The sequence below is a fragment of the Montipora foliosa genome, chromosome 12, assembly GCF_036669935.1.
Source record: "Montipora foliosa isolate CH-2021 chromosome 12, ASM3666993v2, whole genome shotgun sequence".
NCBI classification, from domain to species: domain Eukaryota; kingdom Metazoa; phylum Cnidaria; class Anthozoa; order Scleractinia; family Acroporidae; genus Montipora; species Montipora foliosa.
The window spans coordinates 32,670,632-32,693,001 of NC_090880.1; the positions used below are offsets into that span (position 1 = coordinate 32,670,632).

General features: G+C 36.8%; 1 protein-coding gene across 1 annotated transcript; it reads left to right on the forward strand.

The window, feature by feature from the left end:
* Window positions 1-273: 273 nt before the first annotated feature.
* On the forward strand, window positions 274-21,954 carry LOC137980087 (exportin-1-like). The gene is made up of 34 exons (XM_068827440.1): window positions 274-780; window positions 873-974; window positions 1,050-1,122; window positions 1,246-1,307; window positions 1,450-1,494; window positions 1,938-2,053; window positions 2,541-2,606; window positions 2,984-3,032; window positions 3,412-3,453; window positions 3,621-3,698; window positions 3,941-3,995; window positions 4,475-4,548; window positions 7,615-7,746; window positions 7,834-7,860; window positions 10,161-10,358; window positions 11,299-11,340; window positions 11,920-12,016; window positions 12,141-12,244; window positions 12,824-12,901; window positions 15,075-15,175; window positions 15,411-15,466; window positions 15,586-15,665; window positions 16,063-16,146; window positions 16,493-16,540; window positions 16,732-16,818; window positions 16,927-17,340; window positions 17,583-17,654; window positions 17,765-17,840; window positions 18,258-18,350; window positions 18,989-19,120; window positions 19,549-19,658; window positions 20,033-20,091; window positions 20,419-20,515; window positions 20,776-21,954. Exons 1-34 carry the CDS (start codon window positions 661-663, stop codon window positions 20,920-20,922), a joined length of 3,216 nt encoding a protein of 1,071 aa, XP_068683541.1. The 5' UTR covers window positions 274-660; the 3' UTR covers window positions 20,923-21,954.
* Window positions 21,955-22,370: the final 416 nt, after the last annotated feature.

Below are 22,370 nucleotides of genomic sequence, written 5' to 3' on the forward strand. Positions count from 1 at the left end.
GGGTTTAAAAAAAGATAATATTACAGTTACTACGTAATATAGATCAATGACTAAATGAAAAGTAACTTTAATTTTATTTTTGGCCGGAAGTGAAAGCATCCGCTCGCCATCTTGGAAATATAATTGGGGGTCTGGGGATGACATTACATGAGGGCGAGGGAGGGCGAGGGTCAAGCCATTCATAAATTCATTAGCATTGCACGTGCAGCGATCGTGAATGGGATTTTACTATAAAAAACGGAAACGCGTTGTAGACTGTCAAATTACTATTTTACGCCAGAAAACAATAACAATATGAGCATGTGGTTCAGAGTTCTCCAGTTGATCCGGCTGGTTTTACATCTCTTCGCACCACTATGTTACTCCAACTTTCCAAAAAGAAAACTTTTGTCTTAGTTAAAGCAAATGATGGGATTTTTGAGAATGTTTTGAATTTTCAAGGAAAACGAAAGAGACTGAGAGTACCCAAACCTGTTACATCCGGGCCCTTTGAGCAACTTGACTGGTTTAAACCGGGAAAAGCGGTGCAAACTGGCCGCGGTGTTCGTTCAAAATTTCTAGCAGTGTTTGGAGGAAGTTGAGTGATAGTTTCTTTCGTGAATTTCTTCATTTTACAAACAGGATATATTTATATTTTTTGTGATCTGTTTATTTACTCCAATGCCTACGGCAATGGCAACCATAGAGCAAGCCACGCAGCTGCTGGATTTCACTCAAAAACTCGATATTACTTTATTAGACTCGGTCGTGTCATGTTTTTACATGGCCCATGGACCGCAGGTTATTATATTCTTCCTTTACTTCCAAGTTGTGGGATCCGTAAATGTAGATCCAGAGTCAAGCTTAAAAAAGGATAATATTTTCCTCTGCAGCAACGAATGGCAGACCAGATTTTGACTCAGCTCAAGCAGCACCCAGACGCCTGGACGCGAGTGGACACAATTCTAGAATTTTCAAACAACCAACAGACAAAGGTATGCTTTTGGGAATAAAAATGTACCATTCGCCTTTATTTTTCGTTGTCTTGATATTATCTGTTGTTTTAATAGTATTTTGCGCTGCAAATACTCGAAGCACTTATCAAAACTCGCTGGAAAGTCCTCCCGTCGGAGCAATGTGAAGGTACATTTTCCTATTAAACTTGGTAATACGCGAGCTGTCATAATAAAGTGGTAGAATAATTGAAAATCAAAAACAAATTATAAACGGAGAAACATAGGAATGAAGCCAAAGTTTTTTTTTCAGGAATAAAGAAGTATATCGTCGGTCTGATTATAAAAATTTCGTCTGAAGCGGAAATGTTGGAGGTTTGTTTTTGTTTTTTGCTATCTACAATAGTGTTGTTTTCGGGTCGGGTCGGGTGCTTAAACCATTGTCTGGTTTAGCGTCTTAAATAACATCTGTAAACGTTACAAGTTACTAATATTACTCGTATTTTCATTTTTCTAGAAAGAGAAGACTTACATTGGAAAGTTGAACATGATTTTGGTGGAGGTACAATGTAGACAGTCATTTTCGTTGCAGAAAGGAGATTCCCGCCAAAATTATTCATATATTTTAAATGCAAAGCGATTCCAAAAAAAGGTTTCTTTGTTCGTGTTTCGACAATATCTGCGGTAAATGAAGTTCAAATCGATGTAATTTTGAGGTGTATATTTATACTAGAAATTATTAAAAGCAGTTTTGTTTGAGGTGGGATTGTTGCAGGTGTGTTAACTTGTGTACAATTTAAAACTTGGCCAATGGCCAGTTTTTCCTTGCCTAATTACAATAACATTATACTTGGTGATGCTTATGTAAATCAGGTCAAAGTTGACTTTCCACAACTTTGGAAAAATAAAATTTTTTTTGATGCAGTCTTGATTGCATTAATGCAAAATGTGCTACTCCAGATTTTTTTGTCATGGAAATTAATGTTTTACAATTTTTCTCTCCAGATTCTCAAGCATGAGTGGCCCAAGAAGTGGCCAACATTTGTCAGTGATATAGTTGGTGCCAGCAAAGCAAATGAGTCCCTTTGTCAGAATAACATGGTGATACTAAAACTGCTCAGGTATCATGTTTTGAAAATTGATTTTGAGTGGAACTCATCACTCGGAAAAAGTAGTAATAAAAATTGTTACTTTGCCTTCTCAAGGATCTCAGGAAGACCCTTCTATCTCATGCACTGAAAGATGGTAAAATTTAAAGAGCAAAATGTTTTAGGATTTTCTTAGATCTGCTATCAAAAATACTGAACTGGGCTTGTAAATGAGCCCCTTATTTTAATAATATTTCTTAGCTGCTTCATCGCACAATAATTATTGAAATGTGCTGCTAGTAAAATGCAAAATAAAAGGAAGAGCAACATATGTATGATAGCTCCATGAAGTGCTTTGGTGTCTTCAATCTTAGCTAAACAAACGTTCAACAATCTCAACCCAACACTTGCAATGTACCTTTAATAGAAAGTTGGTTTCAGGAATTTTGAATTTCTGTGTTTTTTATAACACAGTTCTACTGTTCCATACAAAGCTATTTATTTGTGTTTTTTTTTTCAGTGAGGAGGTTTTTGATTTCTCTAGTGGACAGATGACTCAAGCCAAGGCAAAACACCTTAAGGATAGGTTAGAATGGTGTATAGTGTATGGTATTTTGTATGGAAGTATGTTTCTTTGGAAAGGTGTTGACATATGAGTTGTACCTGTGGTCTCAATTTACGGGAGTTTGCAAAGTTTCTGGTGTTAGCTGTGATTCTTTTAGACAGTACTTGGAATAACATCCTTTGCTTGAAATTCTCAGTAGTAGTAGGAATACTTTTTTTTAACCATTGAAAGCATGACCTACTCAAAGTTCTTTTTGAGTACAGGAAAGCCAGTCATAAGACTTCCTGGTTCAATATCACCAAGAGGTTATTGTTGTAAGTGCTGACTAAGAGTATCATGTCCTCTTGGGAATAAAATGGCATCTTTGATGAATGACTTTGTTTTTTTTTTTTTCTTAGTATGTGCAGCGAGTTTTCACAGATCTTTACTCTCTGCCAGTTTGTTATGGTAAGTAAATGAGAAATGTTCTTTTTGTTTTATGACTTTTCATTCTTAATTGACTTTCCACCCTTTCTGCAATGTAGGGTTTTCGGCCTTTCCCTTAACCCATTGATTCCTGAACCATTGCCAGTAAAATCGTCTGGCATTAGAGTAAAATCTATCAAGTCTAGCTCACTCCTAGGGGTCAATGGGTTAGAGGTAACTATGTAAATATGAGGTTGCAATTTAGGATAAGAGTCAGAAAAAAGATTTTATGATTTTCTATGCTGACGTTTGCCTGGAGAAAAATGTTGTGTTGCAATGAAAAATGCAATGCAGTGTTCAATTGAGAAGTCAGATTGTAGTTTTTGACAAACCATTGACATTTTTGACATTTTATTTGCAGGAGAATTCTCAAAATATCACCCTTATTGGGGCAACTTTAGAGGTAAGTGTGTATTGAGCATGTTTACACATGGCTTGAGATTGGTGCATTCTGTTAATTAGGTTGCACAGAGATGCCTACATGTTACATGGTGACACCAAGTAATCAAACTTGTAAGTATTTAAATGTAAACAGAACTCAACAACATTAATTTTGTATTTAATTTTTAGACACTCCTACGTTTTCTAAACTGGATTCCTCTCGGTTACATTTTTGAGACCCAGCTCATAAGCACACTGGTATACAAGGTAGTATGGTTTTGCCTCCTTTAAATTTTATAAGAATTATAAAAAGACATGGTTTCATCTGCAGCCTGGATAAAAAGTATTAATTTATCTTACACTTTGAGTGGTCAAACAGTGTCCTCATCTGCATGTGTGACACCCTTTCACGTACATGTGGTATTAAATGGAAGACTAAAAATATTAGTAGTCAAAATGATGTCTGGTTTCAGTTACCCAAATAAATCAATCACAGTTTTTTTTTTCAGTTTCTTAATGTGCCCATGTTCAGAAATGTCACGTTGAAGTGCCTCACTGAAATTGGTAAGTGCATTTTCTGTTTTTCACTAAAATCAACAAATCTTTCCAATAATGAGAGATCAAATGATTGTTTTTGCTGACTATTCAGGGCTCAAAAGTGCGACCAATACAGTCACATTTGTGGCTAATTTTGATTTTAGTTCTTTTTGCTAAAGTAAAAAAATAACAAAATTGTTTTGTTTCTTGGCATAAATTTCATTCCATCTAAATTTACGGGGCATAATAATTGTGTTGTAATTTAGCTGCGATGTTTTGTGCAGAATGCCTTGATTATTTGCCATTTTCAGCGGTTTCTTTTCATACAAGTACTGTGGGCTCATTTTGTTTTGTTAAATTGCTGGCATTGCAATACAGCGCAATGACCTTACGACTAAAATTTGCAAAATTGCAACAAAATTTAAATTTCTTGTCGCAAAATTGCGACTGGAATTTTTTTAATTTCAAGCCATGCTATTATACTCACTTATATTTTATAACCATAGCTGGCATTGGAGCAACTCAATATGATGAACAGTTTGTGGTATTGTTTTCATTAACCATGGCTCAGTTGAAGCAAGTAAGTTGAACTATTTTTCAAGCCTATTTTGAAAAGTGTTTGTGCATAGTTGTTAGAGAGTTTTGCAGTAAGCAGTAGTTGAGAAAAATTTTGCATTGGGATGTTTTTATGAACAGTGCGGCAGAGTATCTGCTGAGAAAATTATCTTTTAGACACTCCTACGTTTTCTAAACTTGATTCCTTTTACATTTTTGAGACCCAGCTCAGATCATTAGCATACTGGTATACTAGGTAATAGTAGTATGGGATAGAGTGTACCAACAAGTGGTAGGACCATCAACCCCTGTCAGTCACAGAAAGTGGAAAAGTCAGAATAACCTGGGACATGATTATCTACACAAACAAGGAGCTGATGCATAATCAGTGGGATATTGCTGTAGTACAATGGAACCTTGAAAGTGACAGTGATACCTGTCATAATTTACGTACCCTGCACTATCTCACAGAATGCAAGCACCTGATATGGAAGGTTAAGTTTACACCATGATCTGGGTAGTATGCAGTTGTCGGCCATACTGAGAACTGCACATTTGCTGCAGAAAGTACTGTGTCTCTAAGCCGTGGGAAGTAGCTGAGACGTGACTTTGAGGACCCAGAAGAACACCAGAAAACTTGAGAGAATCGTACATTGATGAAAATAACGATAATGATAATTTTTAAAAGAAAGCGAAGGGCTGTGAGAATAGAATCAGTTACTGGAACGGTGGAAATGTACTTTGTTTCAAACAAATGGATGATAGGTAAAGGTACACCTTATTTAACATCGGTAATTCCTTTACCCTCTAGAGGGTATTCTTGACGGAAGGAAGGCGATGGTGCACTCATTTGACCCCCCTCTTTCCATCAGTGCTCTGTTTTAATAGTATTTAAAGCTACTTAATGCTACACTGAAAGAAGTGGAAACAAGGATGTGAGATCCGCGAATAGAACTCTGGACCTCTTGCACCAAGGCTGCCCACTAACCGACTGTGCCACCCTTGCTCTTGATCACTATATTGTAAAAAGTACATGGATAATTTATTTTAAATACTCTATAATAGGAGATACATGAAGTACCGACCTATTATTGCTGTTGAAAGTCACTGGGCAAGTGTACTGTGAGCTCGTCTAGTGAAATTTTATCCTGGTAATTAAGGCACAGGGATCCCAAATGTCAAGAATGGTAGGCTGTTCACTAGTGCTCACATCAATAATAATAATAATAATAATAAGAATAATAAGAATAAGAATAATAATAATAATAACAACAACTCTGAACATTGAGTTAACATCTGAAAACGTTTGTTGAGAAGATCAGAACACCTGGGACGATTGCTTTACTTCGAAAAGCTTGCTTGTTGGCACAGCAAATATCTTGCAAAGGACCCTAGACACCTAACCTAAGACTATGGAACTAGCTTGATGCTCTAGGGCAACAAGTCTGCAAGCCTCCTATATCTATGAATTGTGTGAGACATAGACAGTAATAATGATAATGATAATGATAATGATAATAATAATAATAATAATAATAATAATAATAATAATAATAATAGTGATTCACAATAAAACAGATCCACAACAAGGGTGTGACTTTACACATATTCATCATTAGAATACACAAGTTACGAAAGCCAATTCGATAAAATGAAAGAGAGATCTGTTAAGAATCTGTTTTATAATGTTCCATCCTAATCAGGGGTAATATAAAATTGTGACCATGCTCCCTGCTACAGCTCATAAAGTACATGAGATGGATTTTCCATGATAGTTTTCCATAGTTTGGAATCCCTGTCTCTGATTACCTCTGATATTAAATGCAAGTTGTTAGTATAGCCCAAACCATAAGATCACTTGAAGAATTTATCCTTGTAGTCATATTCGCTATCAAAACATGCTCCCCAGATTTCAATCCGGTATAAAAATAATCGGAACCAGAGGCGAATAAATCTGATATCCCCGAGTGAAAGGCCGGTAAAATGCTTATTTTACACATTGGTGAGGTTTTCTAGAAAATTCACTATTGTTTGAGATGTCAGCAAAACAGCTTAATGAAGATTTGTAAGAAAACAAATATATGTAGTCTCAAGGGATTTTTATGTGCGTGAAAAATTGCAAAAACAAAATTGTCATAGTCTGAGTTGAATATTTAAGTGTAGTTTGCCTTCTGTTGTAATTTGCACCGTGGATTACCGGCTTGATCAAGTATGAGTGAATCGGACCCCAGTGATGATAATTTCATCACTCAAAGCAGTTTTTCTGGTACTATTCAGTCGTCTTGCGAAGATGAAAGTTTGTTGGATGTGCCAGCAGATCATTTTGAGGGTTTAGATGTAACAGGAACAGTGACAGAATTATTCGAAGAAGTAACGCGAAGTGAGTCCAGTAATGAAGTGGAAGAGACCAGCAAGGTTGGAGTATCGCGACGTGGTATTGAAATAGTGACACAGGGAGGAAAAGAATAGAGAACAAATTCCACAAAATACATGAAAGTCGACAGCTTGGCATACTAGAGTTTTGGACGAATGAGCGCTAGAGTGAAATTCTCTACCTTGGGATGACTTTACTTTAAGGGTACCTGAAAAACTTGTTATGGAGCGAACTGGGCGTAGGAATGTGAAATCGTGGCACGAATATCAAAGAGTTAGCTCAAAGGAATAAGAGGCTGTGTCCAATGTTTTGCAACTTTCTAAGGAATCGTTTTTGGAGGAGGATACACATGAGCCTTTCGATCCTAGTAGCGTGTATACTTCATCTAGTTCCATATTTACGTTTGCTAACTGCAAAGTTGTATTTAATATGAAATGAAACTTGTATAAAGTGAATTCAGATAATGTTATTAAATGATTCAGTAAAATGGATGTTTTGAGGGGAATAACTCAGCCCTGCAATCCCCTGCGAGAACAAAGGAAACCGAGCCATGTGGCAAATAAGGGTTGATATTAAGTGATCGTAATTTGTTACAGACCACAGGGTGTGATACAGTGGAACGCCTTGCTTAAGTCAATTGACGCCTTGCTAAAGTCAATCAATGACCTTAATTTAGACTGCTTCATGCATATTTACCTTTCTTTTCCCTTGTGGCAGATGCTTCCCTTGACAATCAACATAAAAGATGCCTATGCAGATGGGAAGGATGATGAACAAAAGTTTATTCAAAACTTGAGCTTATTTCTTTGTACATTCTTAAAGGAGCATGGCCAGCTGGTTGAAAAGAAGGTATGAACTGGAGACTAAAAAAGTTCTTGGGTAAATTGCCTAATTCTGTTAATGCAGTTTTCCATTGTTCTTTTTTCTTCTCACTAGGAAGAGCTTCACACCACTCTGCTGGAGGTCAGTACATGTGATCCTGTTGTTTTGAAAAATGACACACAAGCTAGTATCATAGATTTCATCTTATTCTTTTGAGATATAAAGTGCAATGAAGGTACCTAAAATGTCTTTCAATTGGAAGTTGTTTGTGCTACTTTTCTAATAATATCCTTGGACAGTGAGGTTAAATATAATGATCATGGTAATATTTCATTTTCCATATCACACTGTCCTGTTCAGATATGTGACAACAAAGATATCATTTTGCTGAAGACTGTGTTATAGCTGGTAGCTTCAATTCAAGAATTTGTGAGACTTTCAGAGATGATTTTGGCAAAACTAATAGCTTCCAAGGGCAAGAACAAGCTTTCATAGTCTCGCACTTAACTGTTTGCACCCCGAAAAAAAAGGACTTGCTCACATGACCGTTTGCAGCGCCGCAATTTGTCACGTGCAAGTTGTGAAATGTCCCGCCTTCGATGTTACGCTATGACTGATAAGAACAAATGAGAAGAGATGTCAAATAACAGTAAGTAATTGAATTACTGCTATGTTGATGCTTCACATTTCACAGAGAACTCATCTTTGAATTTAGGTCAAACAAAACAACAACAACAAGGGATAAAAACTCATCTTATCATGGGAGTGAGACTTTGGTATCGATTTCAGGGAACCATACAATTTTGCTTAAACAAGCATGAAACTTGAAACAACAAAGAATTGCTTGTTTACATCGAACTGTCTCGCAAGTGTATGATATGTTTATTTTGTTTTTGGCCAAGCGTGCGAGTCTTACACTACCTACACTAAGTATCCAGCTTTACCTGACAAAACATCTTCCATATTTTGAAACTGTAAGACCACTTATTTCGTACTTTAATCCTATGGCTCTAAAACTTGCCGGGTAGAACTCTGTTGAAACTTCCCCTCTGCTTGAAATGTCACCAACCATCAGTGACCTCATATCATTTCCAAACGGTGGAAAGTTCTTCTGTGTACATTTATTTCAAGCAGCGGTTGATTTGTTTATTTTCCCACGGTATCACTCACATCAAGAATGACACGTGACAAATCAGGGAACTCCAAATTATCATGTGAGCAAGCCAAAAATTCTAATGCTATCGATTGTTTTTTCCGGGTGCAAACAGTGAATTGATTTTGGTGGTAAAGAACCCACACACTATTCAAGAAGAGTATGGGATGGAGTCCCTGATGTTGTGGCTGTCCTGTTCTCTCTAGCAGAAGTGGCCGGCTTGGTGTGATGTCTCTAAAGAGGTTAATGGTGCATGAGGCCACCTAAGCAGAAATAGTCAAAAGGGATTTTGTCAAGTGCTTGAAGATGTAGATGTAGATGTTGCATTTTCTTTGTCCTTATACTTGCCCTTTCATCCCTGAACTCACTGGCCCCCATTGACAAGTAAAATAATCGGATGTTGGACTGATTAAAATCTAGAAGTGAAGGGTTGTAGCTAAGGAAAATGCATTGCGGCTGAAAAGTTGGGTGAACCATCTGATAAAAGGCGGGAAATTTTGAAATGTTGAATTTGATTTGGTCTTCCTCTGAGGTACAGAAAGCAACAAGACTTTTTTATACAAAATAGTAATCTTCTATGACCTTGCTAATAAACAAACAGAATCTTCCTCCCACGTGTACTAGAGACCTGGTTACAACAGCCCTAATCTTTAGCAACACCTTGAATGCGGGGCTACTAAGCCTCACAAAAACAAAATTATGGCGAAGGAAAAAGCAGAAAGAGAAAATGGTAAACAAGCGCTTGAAGCAATATTTCATTTGAATAGGTTTACTTCTCATAGAGCTATCAAAACTTGAGGTAGTCGGAAATTATTTTATTTAAATCTTTTCAGTTCGACAATGTGTTCAGTATCAAATGATAGCAAGTGATTCACCTCAGAATTGTTCATTTCCTTTTTCATACGGAAAACAATGGCAGGCCAAAATCTAGCTGGCGATCGCCTCAGATTCAGCCGGTGAATTCGCTGCAACTGGCGCTTAACAACAACCCTGTGTCACTTTTAGGAGGTAGAGGGTTAAAGGAGAATGGACCTAGAATTTGTTGACCCTTCCACCTGATAAAGAGATATTTCTAATCCAAAATAACAGCTGAAAAAGCCCAGTTGACAAGGAGAAAACCAGGTGGCTATTTGCAAAGTGGTGTGAAATTAAATCTGAGATCACTGAAGGCGAATCTAGCCAATTGTATGCACAGGATTTTCCACACATATACATACTGAACCTGGGTGTGGGCTACACTGCTTCCTTTCAAAACTGTCTTTCTTTATTGCATATTTTTAACACTCAGGCGCTTCATTACCTTGTCCTTATCTCGGAAGTGGAGGAGACGGAGATTTTCAAGATTTGTCTGGAATACTGGAATGCTCTTGCATCGGATCTGTATCGTGAGAATCCATTCCCTTCGAGCACTCCCCTTCTGATTGGTACCTCTCAGTCGCAGCAGATTCCACCAAGGAGACAAATGTATCTGTCAGTATTATCCAAAGTGAGTTTAACACAAATATTACTGACCATGGAGAATGGCCATGGGATTCCATTTAGAACTTACAACTTTCGCTTTAATCATTGCTTGATAAATTTGGAGTGGCTTTGGTAATGAGATACATGGCATTGTACTATGTCTTTGTAAGCACTTTGAACCAAAGTAAAGGTTTCATACAGACCTTAGACCTATAGACAGATTGAAATGCACCAATCACTGTTTAGTCTTCACCGCCAATTACATCTAGGCTCAACTGACAATTGACCAATAACATCACGAATAAGTTGACCAATGACATCAACTGACGTGACACAAATCACTTGATTCTGAAGATGACTTCTGCTCAGGTTGTCCAAATGTCAGTCAATGTCATCTGAAACAGTCCTTCTCAGGAATACACATACCCGGACAATTGTACTTTATTTTATTATGATATGACTTCTGGGCTCAAACCATTAACGTTTGAAAATAATCATACAGTTTTCCCTCTCCAGTTGCATCTGTCACTTCTAGGGTCTGTTCGTAGACCTACATGTATAGATGAATCAGAATGCACCAAATGTCAGGATGCACAAAATGTTCATAAAAGAGAATGGACTTTGGCAATGACCTCTAAAAACTGTACAAAACGCAGAAGAATGACAACTAAGCCAGGAGTGGATGGGCAAAACTGGGCAAGATAGAAACAATGCATTTGGGTAATCTTGATAAGAACTCTGCCTGACATTTCAAGTTTACACCAACTTACCTTTTTTTTTCTCTCATAATTGGTCTGTTTGTGAATCAACATTAATTTTATTGGTAAAGGAATTCCATATTTCTATCTGGTGATTTCTGAAGATTTGCCGCAATACCTCCAAAGAACGTGTCATATCCCTCTTTGTGTGAAAGAAGATATGAGTGACTAATTGCCATATTTTCACGTCTCAATATTGTAATTTAGGTCAGACTCATAATGATTGCAAGAATGGCTAAACCTGAAGAGGTAAGTTGTCAGGGGGTGATGTGAATCACCTTTATTCAAAGATACTGTTGTAAAGAAAGGAGGATGAACTTTTAGTTGCATTGTTCAGTAATTTTAGGTGTTTGATGCACATTAATTTTGTTAAATGCCCAAGTCGCCAGTGGAGGGTAGGTGCCCAAGAAGCCTGGGGGCTGCAACTGCAGTCACATCGCCAAGACCCTAGAACACCCGACTGGCCTGCCCAACCTGCAACCAAGCCACGAGCCCCCCGTGCCAGGCCCCCCTCAGGCACCCGTCACACTTGGGCCAGATAGCTCAGTGGAAAGACAAAAAAAAATTAAAAATAAAATTAAATAAATAAATAAATACATAAGTAAAATATAAAAAAGAAGAAGAAAGGGGGGGATATGTAAACTATGTAACTATATCAAAAACTATGTAACTATATCAAACGCTACAGAACGCACCAAAACGCTCAACAAACGCTAACAGACAGCCAAGACACTAACAACCGCATGCAAAACACTACTGGCCAGACTAGCTCCTAGTTGTTAACTATGTTAAATTTCATTTAACTATATTTAAATGTAATCTTTTTAGGTACTTGTGGTTGAAAATGATCAAGGGGAAGTTGTGAGAGAATTTATGAAGGACACAGATGCTATCAACTTGTACAAAAACATGAGGGAAACCTTGGGTGAGTTACTTGTGCTGATTTTTTCACAGTTTCACTTTCAATAACAGTAACTTATTTGAAACTGGATGTGAATGATTGGTTGCCTCATTTTTATTTATTTATTTATTTATTTATTTAATTTCAGTGTACCTAACCCATTTGGATTACCAAGACACAGAAAGGATCATGACAGAGAAGCTACAGAATCAAGTCAATGGTAGCGAGTGGTCCTGGAAAAACCTAAACACGGTATCTTTGGCTTTTGATGACGTTGTATCACGTTCACTTGCAGAAATTAGAGTAGCTTGCAATAGCTTTTGTCTACAGCCATCCAGCTCTGATATACCACAAAGGCCAGAACACCAAACTAGAGGTCATTTTTAACCTACAGTTCATTGGTATTTTTGTGTTCCTCGGAAGTTATAAACACCAAAGTTACTGTTTGCTTTGAGATGGGGCCAATTTTGTTTATTGTCCTTATTAGAGAAGGTAATAAACTCAACAAAAGGGAGCACTTTCTTCTCAGTTATTTTAAGACAGTGAGTGTTGGTCCAGCTGGGGAAAATACCTTAGCCTGTGAGGAAGCTCTCCAAAGCAAAGCAAGGTAATGTTAGAGAAACCCATGGCCCCTACATACAGTGCTGTCACAACTGAGTGACTGGGTCTGATTGATCCCACAGAAGACCAGATGATATTTCAGGAGATACATATCAGAAAATCAGAAAAAAATAAGTTTGAATGTATTTCATGAAAGGAATGATACTTGAAGCTAGAGAGGGTGAATGTCTAATAGGTCAAAATATTAATTACCTTGATGTAATTCTGCAGCTTTGTTGGGCGGTTGGTTCAATCAGTGGAGCAATGCATGAAGAGGATGAAAAGAGATTTCTGGTCACTGTCATAAAGGTATCTGGAATCATTTAATTTGATTAGGTGACCCCCCTCCCCAGGTATTATGCAGCTTTAATTTAACTGAATGTCAAATTACAGTGAAACCCAGTTGTTCATTTGCGTGCCACTTTGGAATTTTGTGATGCTATGTCTTGGTGTTTTGATTGCCAGTTTGCTTCAAGGAAGTTGCAAGTTCAAATTTTAACTTGCTTCCTGGTGTTTACAATGTACCTTCCCAGAGTCAGGTATTTGTACCTATTCAAAACAACTTTGAACTCTAGTTTTTACAATATAAATTTACAGCATCATAACTCTACGTTCGTTAGGATTCGCGAGGCTGTGAAAAAAGTAATTTGTAAAATTAAAAAAGCCAGAATGTATCACTGGCGTGATTGTTTGCCAACCTTGAATAATCGCAAGTTCTGTGAAGTCAATTGAAAACTTTTTGTGTTGTCTCAAATACACCTTCATCGACCTACAAAACTCACAAGAATTCAATTCAGGACTGTAAGGGGGTAGAAATATCAATTCAACGCCATGATTTCTTAGCATTAAGCACAACTGGTTTTCTGTGAAAACTCCGTTCGCCAATACTGGATTCCCCATGTATACTTCCTTTGAAGAAATAAATCATTTCAAATCCATTTGAAGGGCCTTCCAAAATATAAAGTTATCAATTCCAAAACGACTATGGAGAAGGTTCACAATGTTATTAAAGTTCAAGGCATACCATTGGACTTCAACTGTGCGTACGTTGCGAAATTTGAACCTTCAACTTACTTGGAGCAAAGTGCCAATCAAAAATGCAACATTGTGTGACAACATTGCAAAGTGGCTTGCAAACCAACATCCGGTTTCACTGTAATAACTCTCTGATTATTACAGTCTACTCAACATAATTATGCCTCCATCATTTTGATGTTTTCTCTTTACCAGAAAATAAGAGTTAAAACTTTACATGAGGTTTGGATGTCTTTATAATTATTATCGTTGAATCTAGACACAACAGCATTATAAACTGTATGTGGTAGTTTATGCATCTCGTGTTAATTTTTCCATGTATAAACAAGACAAAAGGCCATCAAAATGCCTTTCAAGGGTTTCAGCATTACTGTTTTTATGCTATTGGATATTAAATTGAAAGCTGTAGTCATTATATTGTTACCACTGGTTTGTAAAATTTTTAGTATGTTAGCTAATGGTTGTAACATCAGGGGTTCAGCTAGGATTTGATCGCTGGGGGACAGGTTTGTCCCCTTTGCTAAAATTGTGGGGGACATTTTCATTTATAGGGGGACAGTCAATTTTTTTCCGTTTTCTTACGTTCAAACAAAGAAAAAGGCACAACAACAAAAACATTTTATTACCTGTTACTTGCTCTTAAAAAATTAATACAAACAAGAAAGTTTAGAAAATGGTGCCAATGGCTTGCGATTGACCATTTTTCTCTAAAAACACAACGCTGTGATGGTGTTGCTGAGTGTATCCCCATAGTTTCCTAATTAACAGCATCCACGTGTTCTTTACAGTCGTTGTGTCTTAGGAGAGTTGAGGTTCTAAAATTTGCACACCTTTTTCCGATGCCAAGGGGTTTTTTTTCATAGGTTTCCGACAAAAATAGCAAAACATCGCCTCCTTTTCATAGCCCAACAACGTGTGATCTCACAACCAAGTTTTTTGGAAAGGTCGTGGTTTCGTTTGCACCCCATCTGTTTCTTCCTCATTAAAACACTGTTCTTCTTTTGTATTTTTTTCTCTGATCAATCTGGCTTCGATTTGAGGCGAAAAAGCTATCTATTGTACGAATGCGTTTTCGTCGTGTTATTTTAATCCCCAGATGCATGCGTGCATCACGATTGGTTGAACAGTGGAGTGACTGAAAAGTGACTTTAAATTGAACTTAAAACGCACGATAAAATTCCTCCCACGGTCTGTGTTTCAGCTTGTAATTTTTGTACTAAACTGTATCTCTTCTTGTGTGCTTCCTTCTGAGTTTTCCCCCAGTTTTTGAAGGGGACAAAAATGTCCCTTTGGCCATTTTTTTAAGGGACAATTTCAATATCATTGCGGGATTGGTGCAATGGCGCGGCCTGGCTCAAACCCTGCAATATGGTTGAAAAGCTTACAGTCTCCTTAGTCTTGATTTTGTTTATAATTAACAATAGTTATTATTGTTTTAAAATGGCAGGATCTCCTTGGCCTGTGTGAAATCAAACGTGGAAAGGACAACAAAGCAATAATTGCATCAAACATTATGTACATTGTAGGGCAGTACCCAAGATTCCTAAGGTATGGCAGTTACATAATACTTCAGATTATGTCTTTTCTTGTCAGTATTGTTCCCTCCTTGTCATAAATTAGATTGGTTTTTGTAGCCTGCGTGATGTGGTACTTAACTGCTTCAGATCACGACAGTGTATTTTCATGGTGGGGCTAGACAGCTAAAATTCTCATACTTATCCAACATGATGAGATTGCTTGAGTTGTTTTACAGCGTAATTTAGTCTAACTTTATTTCCTTTAGGGCTCACTGGAAGTTTCTGAAGACTGTTGTGAACAAGCTGTTTGAGTTTATGCATGGTGAGCTCTCTATTCAATTTCTTTTGCACAATAAACAGTAAACATGTAGTACTATATAATGTTGTGTTCTATTCAAAAGGATTATGATTTAGCTAAAGCGGTGCAATTGATATTATTAGAAACGCATGATGGTGTGCAGGACATGGCTTGTGACACATTTATTAAAATTGCTCAGAAATGCAGAAGACATTTTGTCCAGGTAAGAATACATGTAGGTATTTCTACAGTTTCTCATTGGTAGTGCTGACCATGCGTGTGGAGTGGTTAGTAGTAAAATGGCTATCAAAGAACCCGGATGCAAAATTAAGACTGGGTTATCCATCCACATTTCTTCAAAATAATGGAAATACAATGGTGAGCATGCTGCTAACTTCTTTAGCTTTTTAAATTTTTTTTAAATAAGCATCCTGAAAGGACAGGCCGATTTCAGGAAAGTGACCTTTCTGCAGAAATAGTTTACTGTGACGGTGTTTTTTTACAATGTAGTAGGGGATTGTCTTCCATCTGATGAACAATCCGAAGTTCTTGTATTCACCAACAGAGTTAGATCACTCTGATTGAAGGGAGTGAACATTAACACAAATGTCTTTTTCCAGGTACAAGTAGGAGAGGTTATGCCCTTCATAGAGGAAATACTGAATAACACACAGTCCATCATCTGTGATCTTCAACCTCAGCAGGTGGATGCTCTTTGCTATGCTTATATACTGGAAATTGAGAATAAGCTGTTTTTGAAGCATTTGAGAGAGTACATTATAATTATTACATTGCAAGTACTGAGTTTGCTATTGCATGTTGCTTTTTGTTTGGGTTTTATGCAAACCTATTTAAGCTATAGTCCCTAGTAATAATATTAATTAATAATAATTATTATTAGTGGTTTGAGTATTGCCTAACATAAGTGTGTTACTGTTATAATATTGCAAATGTTAATTGGCAGGGTCTGAGATCAGCAATTACCGTATGTTAGTCAATATTGTAAACATGAAAGTCAGTCGAATTTCCTTTCCTTGTTTTGGTTTTTAGATTCACACATTTTATGAGGCAGTTGGTTACATGATCAGTGCTCAGACAGTAAGTGTCCTCAATATCTTTGCCTAGTATAATTTCAAGGTATATTTTAATTGGCTCCTGGATGTCCTTCAGACATTTTCTTTATATTCATGTAAAACTTCATTAGACAAGGAATCATTTTCATTGCAAGAACATGGAGATAGGCAGCAGGGTCTAAACATTATGTTTTGTAACAACTTACATTACTGCAGGATTCAGTGGTTATGGAGAGACTCATTGAGAAATACATGTCACTTCCAAACCAAGCATGGGACAACATTGTCAAGGAAGCAACAAGGGTTGGCAATAATTATTTATTACTGCATTCCCCCATGAATGTTAATGTCCTTTCAAACAGTTTACATTCAGTTGGATCATGTGATAATAACTTGCACTTTTCTCCACAGAATATTGATCATTTGCGGGATATTGAAGTTGTAAAACAGCTTGGTAACATTCTAAAAACTAATGTCAGAGGCTGCAAGTCAGTTGGACACCCATTTGTAACACAGCTGGGCAGAATATACTTGGACATGCTAAATGTGTACCGCTGTCTCAGTGAGAACATTTCTGTGGCAATAGCAGAGAATGGCGAGACAGTCATGAAACAACCTTTGATCAGAGCCATGAGAACAGTGAAAACGGAAACTTTAAAACTAATATCAACTTGGGTTAGCAAATCAAATGATGCAAAGCTTGTGTGTGACAACTTTATTCCTCCACTACTGGATGCCGTACTTGGGGATTATCAAAGGAATGTACCTAATGCCAGAGAACCTGAAGTCCTAAGCACCATGGCAACTTTTGTCAACAAGTTGGAGGTTTGTTTTAATAGTCTGCATCGTCTGAATGTGATTGAATGCATTTGTGACAACATTCCAATTACAGGGCTTAACCTTTGACATGACATGTTAAGTTGTTTATTAACAGATGCCCATACCACAAACAACTCAGTCCTTTGCAAAAGCCTGTTCACTGGTAACCTGTTCTGTGTGGACCAGTTCATTGTTAAGTGTTTGGTGAGGTGTGTTACTTACCTATGAGTTTTTGTTTGAAATTTTAGAGAAATGTCACAGAGCATATTCCAAAGATCTTTGATGCAGTATTTGAATGCACATTAGAAATGATAAATAAGGTGAGAAAATGGTCTTTTTACTTTTCAATGACTACAGACTGTACTTTGTTTTTGGAATTGTACTTTTTACTTGGCCATTTTACCATGTACATTTTTGTGTGCTTTTGTAGAACTTTGAAGAATTTCCTGAGCACAGAACAAACTTTTTCATCCTTCTCCAAGCTGTGGTACAACATTGTTTTCAAGGTATAAACAAGAGAACGTGACTGTTTCTCCCTTTACAAGACAACAAGGGGTACATGTAACTTTGAATATCAGCAGAAGAATGTGAACTGGGGGTTGAAAAAATGTCCGATTTGTGTCATGATTTTGATTATTAATTTTAAACAACATGAATGTCCTCTTTAACCTTTTCCATGTAAGACTGCAACTGATATGTTTTACTCTTTCTAACATCAAACAATTTTACTTATTAATGGGTATCCTTATGGTGAAAGGGATAAAAGATGTTGTACTTGTATGCTGTTTCATTTTAAAAAATTGTAAGCTTTGCCTATGACTCAAAATGGTTAAGTATCTTTTGAGAGTTACATGTTTGTTAGCCTTTTGGCTATTACTCAAATGCCACTCTCTTAAAACTTGTTCTTGCAATTTTGTCCTCAGCACTGTTATCAATTCCTGCTCAACAGTTCAAGCTGGTGCTTGATTCCATTGTTTGGGCATTCAAACACACCATGAGAAATGTTGCTGATATTGGTATGCCACAACTTAAAGCAGATTTGTGTTTGTTAGAGAAATTAGATCAATGAAATACCATAAAATAAATTCCTTTCAAACAAAACATTGCATGGCTGCTTTGGATATAAATATTATCTTTGACCGAGAGGTATTCATTTCAACACTTAAAAAAATAATAAATTCATAATATCTAACATCTGGCCATACAATATCCTCTATTTGTGTAACTCCAAATCAGTTTGTCTAATGAAAAGAGCACAGAGAAGTAATAAAGGCCCATTATAAAGGCTAAAATGATTGTGGAGAAAGAGCTGCCTTTACATTAAAAAAAAAAAACAACAAACGAACAAACAAAAACATCTCAAAGTTATTTAGCCGAGCACAAATGCTCTACTAATTGAGGAGACTACAAATTTAACTGAAATCAGAAGAAAATTAATATAAAAAACCGGGATGCCCAGGGAAAAACCTGTTGGAGCAGAGTAGAGAACCAACAAACTCATCCCACATGTGGCGTAGAATTCTGGAATCGATCCCGGGCCACATTGGTGGAAGGCGAGTGCTCTCACCACTGCGCCAGCCCTGCTCCCCTTTAGTCATATGGTTACTTTACCTCTGCTGAACTTTTTGTTGTACTGTACTGCTGATCTTTGTAGGGCTTCATATTTTGTACTCCTTGTTAAAAAGTTTGGAACAAGAAACAGCTGTGCAGAGCTTTTACCAGACTTACTACATGATGATTGTACAACATGTCTTATCAGTTGTTACTGATACTTCACACACAGCAGGTAACCAGAGCTAGCAGGCTTATCTGAAAGCTCTAGATTTTACTAAGGTTATGAGAGAACAGGGGTTCTAATAAAGCACAGACAGCTAAATTATGAGATGCCACCCACTTAGAAAAATGGGCTTTTGTGTTGCATGTAGACATATGGACTGTCCATGATGAAAAATGGTTAACTTTGATTCCTGTTCATTGAAGCATGGCACAGTCAAGAGTAAAGAACTTCCCAAAATGTACGGTGTTATGGGCCAGCTAAAGTAGGCAGTAATTATTACAAAAGTTGCTTTTCTTGATACAGCTGTAGAAGCTTCACAGCTCTTACAGTAGTTTCATTATTTGCTTTTTCTGCTTTCAACTGCTGTCTTTTTAAAAACTCATTTATTTGCTACTAGGGTATCTACATTATTTTAAGTGCCCTTGCTGTATCTGTAGGTTTGACAATGCATGCCACTATATTGGCCCACATGTTCAGTTTAGTGGAGACAGTCAAGGTGTCGGAACCACTTTTTCCTGTGGGAAGCACACAGTACGCTTCAAATCAGGTCTGTACATAATAAGAAAAAGTAAATGTCCACTTGGTATATCAACAGACAAAATTTAGTTTAAGATTTTCCTTTCTGAACTGGTCATGTTTGTTTCATTTCTACTTAACCCATTGACTCCCAGGGGATCCCCATTGACTACACAGAGACAGAGTAAAATCCTCTGGCAATAGACAGAGTAAAATCGTCTTGCGTTAGATTAAAATACTAATTATGGCCGGTTCAGGCTTAATGGGGACATTTTTCAGCGAGTGATTATGGTAAATAACAAGTGTAGTCGTATGCCCGTTCTCCAAATTTGGGGATTTTGCACACTTATGATCATGTCTCATTGAAGTGTAAAATATTTTTTGTTGAATTGGTTGTTTTTTTAGGCTTATGTTCAGGAATGTATTGCCAACCTTCTGAAGCAGGCATTTCCACATTTACAAGAGTAAGTGTGCTTATTCATGTTGAGTACTGTGAAGTGGTCTTCAAACATGGTGATGTGTAAGTTTAGTATGCTATGAACAGAAAGTGAGGGTGCGATTGTTTGAACGTATTCCGGAATAGGAATACACATGGAATGGAGGTTTAAAAATCCTTCATTTTTACGGAGATTCACATTAAAATTGTCAAACACTGGCTGAAAATGCTATTTTAAAAATATCTTTATTATCCTCTGTTGCTTCCGGAATAGGGTTAATTGAACACACCCTAAGAGAATGGATATATTTTACTGAATGCCTCGCTAAAAGTAGTATGCACTACCTATCTTCAGTGCACAGGTGAAACTGACAGTTCAGGGGCTCTTTAATCTTGATCAAGACATTCCTGCTTTCAAGGAACATTTAAGAGACTTCATGGTTCAAATAAAGGTTTGTTGTGTGGATTTTAAAAGATCTGACATCGGTTGTTCAAAAGGTGGATAACACTATCCAGCGGATAAATCGCTATCGAGCGGATAAACACTAGCAAAACCAATTGAGTTATTCAGTGGATGGTGCTATCCACCCTTAAAAACAACTGGGGCCTGTTGGCCAAAATGATGGAATTGTATTCTATCACTCCAGAAGACCTAAGAGTATGTTCATATTGTTCAGTTAATGAAAAAAAGTGTTTTTGCTTTTCTTTCTAGGAGTATAGATCAGAAGATGTTGGTGATTTGTATTTGGAAGAGAGAGAAAAACAACTTCAGGCTGCTCAGGAAGAAAAACGCAAAGTTCAACTTTCTGTGCCAGGAATGGTCAACCCTCATGACATGCCAGAAGAAATGCAAGATTAGTATTTATGAGAAGTTTTAGTTTAGGATAATATGCCATAATTATTTAGTTAGAGATCACGTTGAGTAGTTGCAGTCTTCTCTTGAAATGTATTTTTGTACAACTTTTTGGTTTGTTGTTAAGTACATGTAGCTTGCAGATGAATGAATTTAGATTTTTTTTTAATTTGATAAAACATATGATTCAGATAGTAATACACATACGCACATATTGAACGTTGTAATATTTCTTGTTAGGAATTCCTGCTGTCGGCTTATATATTAAAAGCCAAAGACCAGAATATTTGTACAAATATTGTTACTTTTAAAATCTAGCGAGTTCACGGCTATTTGTGTGATGAGGATGCTGTGGATATTAAGTTTGTTACACTTGGTTTTCTCCATCCCACAATGAAGATGCAAAGTGCTCCTTTGCAATGTGGTGAATATAAATTTATGACAAGCTATGTATTTTATATTATTTTATATTGAAATGTAGAAGTTATGAACAGTGAGTAATTTAATTGCTGTACATTTTTTTCTGATAGTTATTCAGCAGAGATATTCTCAATCATGACCATTTAAAAAAAATTCAAAAACAGTTGGCATTTGAGAGATTAATAATATTAAAACTTGACAATAATGATGAAGGTCAGTTACATAAAGATACATACGTGAAGCACGTTGCTCTACTTTTTGTCTTATTTTACTCGCTTTACTATCTTGTTCATGTTAAGTTTTACTTTGTTGTGGAGAACTTGAAATTGCATAATGTCTTTTCAGTTCAATGGCAAAACCAGGCTAGCTGAGTTTCTTAGTCTTGTGGTTGCAAATGTGCTTTTTGCCTTCCCCAACCTTAAGATATGTGCAATTTTATCACACTGCTGGTGTGAAAGTAAAAACGTTGCATGCTATGTTGAATTTATACCTTAATTTTTCCATCTGATATAAAAACGGTTTTATCCAAACTGAGAGATACAATAACTATTACTGGTATGTAAGAATGTGACTGATGTGTTGTCAATAAAGAGAAATTAAAATAATATGTAGATTTTGTATTGTTTTTCTTTGTATATGAGTGTGAATGGTGTAATACAGAACTCCCCGTAAAGCCAGGTTAAAATCTGTTTTCAGCCAAAAGATGAAGACAAGTTTGGTGACAGCTTCTTGTGGTCTTCAAAGTATTGGAAGGATGACACGAGGGTACCAGTAGAGGTTTTCTGAATATCTCCTACTGGGAGACAACCAGATACAGTAGTAGCTGTGAGCAATCAGTGGAGGAAGAGACTGTATTTTGCTTTTCCTAGTTTAGCGTCATGGAAAACAGACAACAATCTGAACTTAAGCCTTCTTCCAAGGAAGTGTTTTTTGCTCACCAGGATTGAGTAAACCAAATGGCCTTTGCTCACCAGGATTAAGTAAATCACCTTTTATGAAGTGAGATAAAAAGACAATTTTGTGGTTGCTAGTGT